A 9,294-nucleotide genomic window follows, 5' to 3' on the forward strand; every position below is an offset into this window, starting at 1 on the left:
CACATCCAAGTTTACTAGTGCATTCTGTACATTTTTATGATAATTCTAAGAGCAACGCAAGTCAATAAAAGATGATTTGTGTGGCTTTATGAAATGTGCCCCTTGTTTTCTGTATCACTGCACAGGGTAACATATAGATAAAATTGTTGTAAACAAGGGGTGTGGAAATATTTGAAAATTCCAGATATCAGATATCCTGTCATTTAAGTGAACTAAATAGTGTAAATTTTGAAACAAATTGAATGTGTTATCTCCTTTTCGAATACTTTCTATACAATTGGCGCAAGGCTCGAATAACCTTGTCTGTTCAAAAATAGGCTCACACCAATGCAATAGGTGCGGGATAAAGGGTTCACTGCTACAATGCGGTCGCTTCGTGTGGCAATGTCCGTCGTGCTCGTGCATGGCCTCTGAAAGTGAACGATGCCGTTGGCTTGCCCAGAGTTCAGACAAGCTTAGTTTTGCTGCGTTGTTACGCAGTTCAGAATCCGATGTTGAGCAAACGATCAAACACCAGCTGTTTAACCTTGTATATAAATGCAATTCCATTGAAATGTACTACTGTGCCTTGGTAGACGACCTTAGACGCCAAGACTCATAGATAGCTGTCGCCTGTTGCATGTGGCACTATTAACGAGTAGCAAAAGGTTGCATATGTGTAACATGACAATAATTAAGTTATTGCACTGATTTTTGCTGTGACACAGTAGTGGTAATAGCTAACTATGCAAGTTCCACCGTGCTGCGGTGGTGCTGCTAACACTCCAATGTTTCACGAATGCTGTCACATGTAGCAGTCGTAGGTGCTAATACTGAATTTTGTATTTGATTCAGTTCTATAGCTATTTCACCATTAATATTTCACTTGGTTTGCCAAAATCACTACTTGCACATCCCCACGTTAAATGCATTGAAAGGTAATCATTGAGTTACATCACACAACATAGTAGGAAAGAGCACTGAACAAGGGTAGAGGAGGAGCCCCAGACAAAGACAAGTCCACTGGTCAAAATGTTGGCTCAGCTTGCGAACTGAGGCTCTCCCTCTACCCTTGTTCAGTGCTCCTTCATACTGTGTAGCCATCTTCTGTCGTTCTACACTGGATCACAAAACATGGTGGCTCAGTGCCAGTTGCATACTAAATCTAATTACTAACAGCATGGGTACACATTATTACGTCGTAGTTCCAGCAGCATCAAATGTGGTTATCAATGAAATTGTTTAATGTCCAGAACAAATGTCATATTTTTGAAGGTTGTACTACACCCCTAATCGCTGCATAAATTTTGGACAAAGATGAGGCCATCGTCGGTAGCAACGCACTGTGACCATGAGGGCCTCGACAGAGCATCACATCATTGTGCAGCTCGTGTCCACGCCGCCGTCTGAGCCTCCGGACAGCACATTCCCCTTTTTCTGCGTGACCACCACATTCTGACCCTGCATATGGGCCAGCTGTGCCGGGTTGGGCATCACTCCAGGAGGCGGAGGTGGTATTCGGGGCGGCGCGATGTTCGAGAAGCGGGCCCCGGCGTCGAAGCCCTCGTAGTGCAGCGTGTTGGGGTCGTTGGGATCGACGAACACCTGTCCCTGGAGGAGAAGACACCCAACGGGCCTTGCGAACAGCTGCTTTTCTAGGGGCTATCGTAATCACGCCTGATTTTCTAAACGTCGAGAACGCTTGAAGCTTCACAGTTTGTAAACATTTATGCGCTCATTTTGCTGTGAGGGCCGGTAAGGTTGAGCCTTCGGGATCGGCGCAGACGCCCCGCTGGTGCAGTGTACGAGCGTAAGCTAAGGATTCCTGCCACAGTTCCATTATTAACATTGTTCTTATGCAGCGATGAACTGCCTGCTTTCCGTTTCTCGCAAAGGCTGCATCAGTGTTCTTAGATGAAAAAAAAATCTGTCCCAGTACCGTCAATGCCGGCACGATACCCTATATACCTGACCCGGGTTGACGGCGTCGGCCATCACGGGCGGCTGCTGGTACACCATGGGCATTTGGTACACTGGTTGTGCGGGGTACATCGGGACCTGCTGGACGGGTACTGGAGGCGGCCGCTGCGCAGTCGGTTGTAAAGGGCCTTGCTGTCGTGGACCCTGCTGCTGAGGGACATCCGGTGACGGAGTTGAATCCCGCCGCAATGACGTCTGTGACGAGGCAGTTGAATCCTTGCGGGATTTTGTTCGCTCCTTCGGCATGGTGAGCACAGAGAAGCGGCTAGCAGCTACGCTTCTTCACAACCAGGCGCTCGGGCTTCTCGCTACTCTTCTTCTTTTGCCTTGATATTTGGCACATACCCATGAAGGGGGATTGCTACTCTTGGCACGTGCGTGTCGCTCGATTAAGGTGCATTTCGAGCCACGCACTGAGCCATATGATGTTATGAAAGGTGCAGTGAAGTTAGAGAAACCATATCTATTTACCGGCTCTGACATTGACAGCAGTGCAGTGAGAAATAGATTAGCATAGATGAAATAGATGTATATTTCAACTGGTTAAAAATATTTGCTCTCTAATATGTGCCTGCCTACACAACTGAAGTTGGCTGACTGCTGGGCAGAGCTCGGCAGCCGGTACTGTAGGCCAGCCAATGCATGCAGGCCCGAAGGTGGTCCCTGGTTAGCCGCCAATTACGCTGCTTAATAGTTGGCCAGTCTTTTCGCCAACTATTGGCAAATGGTAGGGAATTAGTCCGCACCCAACGCTCGCTAGCCAAACAAGGTCCAAAATAGGGCCATAATTGGCCCACGAGATTAGCCAACCTGTGCAGCAGTAATTAGCTATTCAGCTGTCGTCGTTGCCGCCGCTACGCGGCAGTTTTAATTATTTGCTTTCCCATTTTCCTTCTGACTTTATTCGCGGCAGCGCAAGTAGCCCACCTGGAGATGACCATTCCAGGTGAAGACCTTGAGTATTCAGGCTGGTTTATGGAATGATTCCCAATTGCTTCCAGCTGGAATCAATCTGGTCCCTGAAAACACGAATTTCTCTTTCGTTTTCCTTGTGATGTGGACGGACAGAGATGCTTCGCATGGAACAGCGAAAAGCTGCCCTACGGCTAGAACACTGTACCTACGGTGGAGGTCTCGCTGCTGGAGCCAGTCTTGCCTAACCCCACATCTTCGTGGGCAGCGGGCATTGTTCGCTTGAGAGCCGCGGCCACGGCAAGTCGACTGCTAATGGGCCAGTAGCCGCAGAGCAGTGTTTCCTACAACTTACCGAGGCTGCCTATTTCCCCCGAAGTCGCATTTACGATGGGGCTGTACTCTCCGAGGCTGCTCGAGCTTGGTGTCTGCCCCTCACAGCTACATACAAGTTGCAATGGGCAACGTTTTGGCCGCCCCGCGGACACTTGAGCATGGGGTCTACTCACCATAGTTCCAGACAAGTTGAAATATTGGAAAACTTCCTGGCTACCCGTGGACTCTCGATCCGCGGCTACTCGAGTACGGAGTCTGCTGATCATAGCCCCAGACATGTTGCAATGGACAAACGTTCTGGCCACCACGTTGCTACTCGAGCGTATTGTCTGCCACCACAACTCCAGACAAGTTGCACTGGGCAACCTTATGGCCTCCCAGTGGACTCTTTCCGCCCCTACTCGAGCATATGGGATCTGCCCACCCGAAAAGTTGCTATAATAATAATAATAATAATAATAATAATAATAATAATAATAATAATAATAATAATAATAATAATAATAATAATAATAATTGGTTCACAGGAAGGGAAAGGCGCAGTATCTGTCACACAGGTGTCCACATAGGTGGACACCTGAACCGCGCCGTAAGGGAAGGGATGAGGGTGGGAGTGAAGGTGGAAAGAGAAAGGGGAGCCGTAGTGGAGGGCTACGGAGTAATTTCGACCACCTGGGGATCTTTTACCGTGCGCTGACATCGCACAGCACACGGACGCCACGGCGTTTCGCCTCCATCGAAACGCAGCCGCCGTGGTCGGGTTCGAACCCGAGAACTCCGGGCAGTAGTCGGGCGTCTTACGACTGCACCACCCCGGCGGGGCCCGAAAAGTTGCAATAAAGTCCCTTGCGGCTACTCGATCATGGGGTCGATCTTCCCACCATATCTCCAATAAGCTGCAATGGACGAACTTCTAGCCGTCGCGCCGACTCCGCGGCTACTTGAGCATGATGTCTGTCCACGATACAAGTTGCAATGGCCAAACATGGCCTCCCCGCGAACTTTCTCTGCGGCTACTAGAGCTTGGAATCTCCTCCACTCCCCTTGGATCCATACAAATTGCGAATGAGCAAATTGTATGGCTGCCTCGCACTCTCTACTCGAGTGTGGAGACTCCCACCTTGCTCCAGAGAAACCAGCACTTTGAAGTAGCACAGTGGCGATTCAAAAATAATCCCACTCTCTTCGCAATAAAAAAAAAGTCTGAGATCACTGCAGAATCTTCACTGGACGTTGCTGTGTTCCGCGAGATGTGTCAGCGGGACTCCGCGAGTGACAGATACTGGGCCTTTCCTGTAAACCTCTTAATTGGCTCTAATTAACCCGAATCAACCATTTTTGTCACTTGCACACCTTGACGCTCTATCCGATGATACCATTATTTTATAGATATACCACCTAGTTCCTCTTTTACAGCTCCGACAGGGTCCACACCCATGCAAAATTAACCCACCTACATAGCCACACAATACTTACGCATTAAGATATATAAAACAGAACTCTGCTTGACATGTCCGGAGTTTTCCGTTCATCAAAAAAGAAATAGCCACGCGTTTAAATGCAGGGGCGTAAGCTGATTAACTATCGCAATCTCATTTTGCAGATCTCACCGAGACGAATCGTTCGATACCACCCGCATGTGTCTACGACCAATGATTCGTCATATACGCATCCACCAGCAAACCCGAGTTTAGACCATTTTGCTCCCCCAAAGGTCGATGGTGCGACTTCCCCATCAGAATGAGAGATTAGAATTGCAGTTTTACGCGTACGAACCCAACCACCCGCTAGACACCACTCCGGTCTCTCTACAACCGTCCATGGGGTCACAAGCGTAATAAATATTTATATCAACACATACATTTGAGCGCATCACCGATCGGCGTTCACTTGAAGAGCATTAGCTGTCCCAAGCGGTTGCGTGTTTGAATTTCACTCCTAGGTTCCAAATTAGGGTATCAACATATTGAGCACGTGACGACGATTCGTTAATTATTTATTAACCGTGTTCTATTGTTAATACTGGTTCGCCCGCCCATACCCTCCAAGGTAGTTAACCGGAGTACCCGGGTTCACCGGGTACTCGAAGACGAGAATCTTTTTCCTGTGGAGGCTGAGCGGATGGACGTCCATGGTGGAGTTGTGCGCGGGTGGCTCGTAGAACTTTGGTAGTAGCAGCAGCCCCGTGGGGCTCACTAGCGGGCTGTCGTGCGAGCCTCCGGCCTGCTGTGCCGGCTGCCCGGTGGCTTCACTGGCGCTGGAGCATGGCCTGTCCGGAGGAAAACCGAAGCAGGCCACGTCTGAGGCCAGCTCCGTGTTCAGCTTGCTTTGGTTTGGGCGCAGTGGGTGGCGGAGCCTTCTTGGAGCTGCTGCTACTACTAGCGGTGGACGAGCGGTTCGTCACAGTGGTGGTTGTGGAGAGAAGCGACCCACCCGAGGGCAGCTGCGAGGTCTCCTTCTCCGTCTCCGTCAAGCTCCGGTAGAGGGATGAAGGCGTCTCCTGAGACTCCTTTTCGATGGTGGTGTGCACCTCCTTGGTGAGACCCGTGGTGGGGTCCTTGATGTGCTCCACAGAGCTCTTTACCTCGCGTAAGCTGCCGGGACTTGTGTCCTGGAAGAAGACGAAACGTTTCGGGATGTTTCCCAGGTCACTGAGCGGACCCATGAGGCTCGGGCCGGTCCTCGGAAGAGCGTTCGAACTGGTCAGTAGGCCCTTCGAAAAGGCGCTACTTCCGGTTGGGGAGATCTTCGGTAAGAATGACCTTCCGGTCGGTGCTGTCCAAACTGGAGCCGCCGCGGCGGCTTGCGTTTCGATTTTTGGACGCGGGTTGTCCTTGAGCGTGCTCTCGTTCTCCTTGTGCTCGGCTCCCCTGCGTACTTCGATGACCAGCTCGGGCCAGCTGGACTCTACGATGGACATGGCTTCATCGTGGCTGAGATGATCGCACGGCTGCCCATTGATGCTCGTCAGCTGGTCATCTTCGAGCAGCACTTGGTGCGCTTTGCTCTTGCGCCGCGTCTTGACCATCTTGACATCATGGCATGGTTTCATGGGAAGTCAGATCTTGCTGTATATTCTAGGCACTATAGTTGTTCTCCTCGGACAGCTGTCTTGATCTCGTTCGGCACTTTGGATTGGATTGGTACAGAGGCTTCCCTTGTTTACCAGGTGGACCAGACAGGTCCTAGCCAAGTCAATTCCCTACTGTGACGGAGTCTGTCCAACACCTTCTCGACTTTCAAGAGGGTGTTGGTCTGTCCCGCCCTGGCGCAACGCCACCAACACTATCTAGTAGCCTTATCCAGTTCTCAAGGCGTTCTGCTTCTACTGATTATTCTGCTTTATAATTTAGTATTTTTTCTCTGTGAATTTGTGGACCAACGATTACAATGCCGTAGGAGACAGCTTTTCTCAATTGTTTACCCGATTTTTATTTCTTTGTTGGGGACTGTCCTGTTTACTATTCTACATGTCTCCCTTCTTTCTTATGTTTTGGGTTTTGCACGTCTGCCTTTCTCTCCGTACGTTATTTGTAATTTTGTATGACTTGTTTTGCTGCTGTTCCCTTCTTTTCTGGTTCGTTTTTGTTTCATTTGCAGGTCTGGATGCTACCTTCTGGTTTTATTTTTATTCTTCTTAAGCCAGCGTGGACCACCTTGCGACGTGGACCTCGTTTTTTTTTTTTTAATACCACCTTTCGCTTTTTAAAAAGGTTTTTTTTTTTTATCTCGAGCTTCTGCTCCTTTTTATTTATCTTTAATTGGTTTTAAGCCTGGCAAAGCTTTTGCTGGTTCGGGCTCCCTTTTTTTTTATTAGTTCGAGAGGACGAATAAAATGGTAAAAATTGGTTCGATTCCGACCGCGAAGCCGCATTTCGATGGAGGCGGAACGCAAAGGCGTCCGTGTGCTGTGCGACGTCAGTTCACATTAAAGATCTACAAGTGGTCGAAATTATTCTGGAGCCCACCACTATGGCTTCGACTTCCCCTTCCCTCCCCTTACAGCGAGGTTCAAGTGTCCATCGAGAGTGACAGATATATGCGCCTTTCCTCTAAACCAATTTAACAATTTATCGCCACGGCCGCCGGAAGTTACACCGCCGTTATGGTCAAAACCGTTGGTTATGATTGCAATGAACAGTGGTAGTGGGTATATATGCTACTTCACATTTTTTTTAAAATCTATATTGCCTCAGGGCATCCGTAAGGTATGAGATGAAGGATGAATAAATGAATGGAAAAAGATTGGCCGATTTTATGAAATCCAGGAGCGATGATGAGGTCCCTGCGTCCAAGCCACATATGAGGCAGGATTGGTTGCTGAAAGGCCAGCTATTTTCAGGTGCCGAATTCGTGCTGGTTTGAGTGCTGGGCAGTCCCACAGCAAGTGGTGGATATCGGCCTTAACATTTTCGTTTTTCTTCACATTTCAGCAGTTTTGTGTGCATTAGCCCAACAAACCATTTAGCACTGGTCCGAACCTCGGACCCGTGTCAGACGGGACTGCCGTTAATTTCCGCCCTCGTCCCGCCAACCTACCTCCACTCAAGCAGTAGCAGATAAACCACACTGAAGCTCGTAATTTTAGAGCGCAGCTCTTTGGCTCCCGTGTCGTCGTCGGCATTGTCCCTCAAAACCAGCTCCATTTTCACTCCCAGCTTTCTTCCTCCCCTTACGGCGCGATTCAGGTGTACACAGAAACAAGTGACAGATACTTGGCAAGTTTGTTGTTGAGACTGTAGGAAGGAAAAGAAAATGCAAGGCCTGCTACTGACTCTGTAGCTGAGCCACCTCCGCTGCCTCGTGCGGACAGTCAAAAAAATATAGAAAAAGAAGAGCGAGAAAGACGCGCGTCGCAACAGCAGTCCTCCACCACCGAAGCGGTGGCAGTTACGGCCTACAACAGATAAAAAATGAAAGATGGCTTAGCTCTGCTATGCCTGGATATGCATAGCTAAACGCAGTGCCTACCTTGGGATCAGAAAACGTTCGCCAGCAGCTACTCTCCTTGGCTTCCATGTCAAGCGCGTTTAACTTCACGGCGTTCTGAAATTCGTGAACAGGAAAGGAAAGGCGCAGCATCTGTCACTCGCGGAAGGCAAGAAGCGCCGCCCCGGCAGCGACATTCCGTTTCCAGCCCAGATGAGAGCAGACACTATCATGCGTGACGCCATATGCATTTTGGAACGCGTAGCTGTTGCCACGACAACCGAGAACGAAAGAACTGACGTCGCGTGTGCTCTCATCTGGGCTGGAAACGGAATGTCGCGTCCTGGACAGTGTCTCCCGCTTTTGCGGCGGTCTGATTGGCCAAGGCGGGATGGGTCCCTGCAATCTGCGACGCCGCTTTTGAATACGCGCCAAGGAACGCCACGCGACAGAAGCAATTACCTACCAAACAAACGCACACTTGTCAGAGAAAGTGTTAGATACTGCGCCTTTCCTCCTAAAATCTCATCTTGCCTAGCGTTCCTGCCATCTGCAATCCCACACTTGAACGCGCGCCAAGGAACGCCACGCGACAGGAGCGATGGTGTACCGATCTAACAAGAAACGTACATCGCAATGGTTCTCGAGGCGCATCTGCCTTAATTGCAAAGACAATTTCAGTAACACTTGATTTTAGACCCACCCTTTACCCAAATCGGCAGCCCCTTCAAGCTCAACAAAGCCATTAGCAGTCCTGGCCACTGCCTTTTGTCCTGCGGGGTGGGCTACCTCCACTAACGTACCGCAGTCTCTAAGCAAAATGGATGACCACTGCTGCATATGCTGCCTAAATTGGCTTCGTCGCAGCAAAGGATGGAGATTTTTAGTAAATTTTGATGGAAGCAAGTAAACCTCTTATCCTGGCATGTTACAGCAAAGGGTCCCTTCATTACTACCGCTCGTTAAATATCTGTACAAATAAGGATCCTGCAAAGCTGAGAGAAGCATTTCACATGTTACGGTTAGAGGCAACACTTGATATACTCACTGCCATAACAGGCCTTTAGCACACTGCTGTAGATTCTGCACGCTTCTGCCAAGAGCACCTCTCACTCATCTGATAATGCATATTGCAAATGGTAGACAATTTGCCCCAGC

At 49.4% G+C, this 9,294-nt stretch overlaps 1 protein-coding gene across 1 annotated transcript; it reads right to left on the reverse strand.

Moving 5' to 3' along the window:
- Positions 1–1,183: 1,183 nt before the first annotated feature.
- LOC146175852 (DAZ-associated protein 2-like) lies at positions 1,184–9,256 on the reverse strand. Its single transcript, XM_084582216.1, has 2 exons — positions 8,179–9,256; positions 1,184–1,590 (listed from the first exon to the last, which is right to left on the reverse strand). Exons 1-2 carry the CDS (start codon positions 8,287–8,289, stop codon positions 1,351–1,353), a joined length of 351 nt encoding a protein of 116 aa, XP_084438342.1. The 5' UTR covers positions 8,290–9,256; the 3' UTR covers positions 1,184–1,350.
- Positions 9,257–9,294: the final 38 nt, after the last annotated feature.

The sequence above is a fragment of the Amblyomma maculatum genome, chromosome 10, assembly GCF_055883805.1.
Source record: "Amblyomma maculatum isolate TAMU_Amacu chromosome 10, ASM5588380v1, whole genome shotgun sequence".
NCBI classification, from domain to species: Eukaryota; Metazoa; Arthropoda; class Arachnida; order Ixodida; family Ixodidae; genus Amblyomma; species Amblyomma maculatum.

What these genes read in the sequence shown, in the direction of transcription:
- LOC146175852 (XM_084582216.1), bottom strand. Translation starts at nt 8,289, where the DNA reads ATGCTGCGCCTTTCCTTTCCTGTTCACGAATTTCAGAACGCCGTGAAG. An exon ending in GAACGTTTTCTGATCCCAAG is followed by an intron (nt 1,591 to 8,178) that starts GTAGGCACTGCG and finishes CTTCTCCTCCAG; the next exon opens with GGACAGGTGTTCGTCGATCC.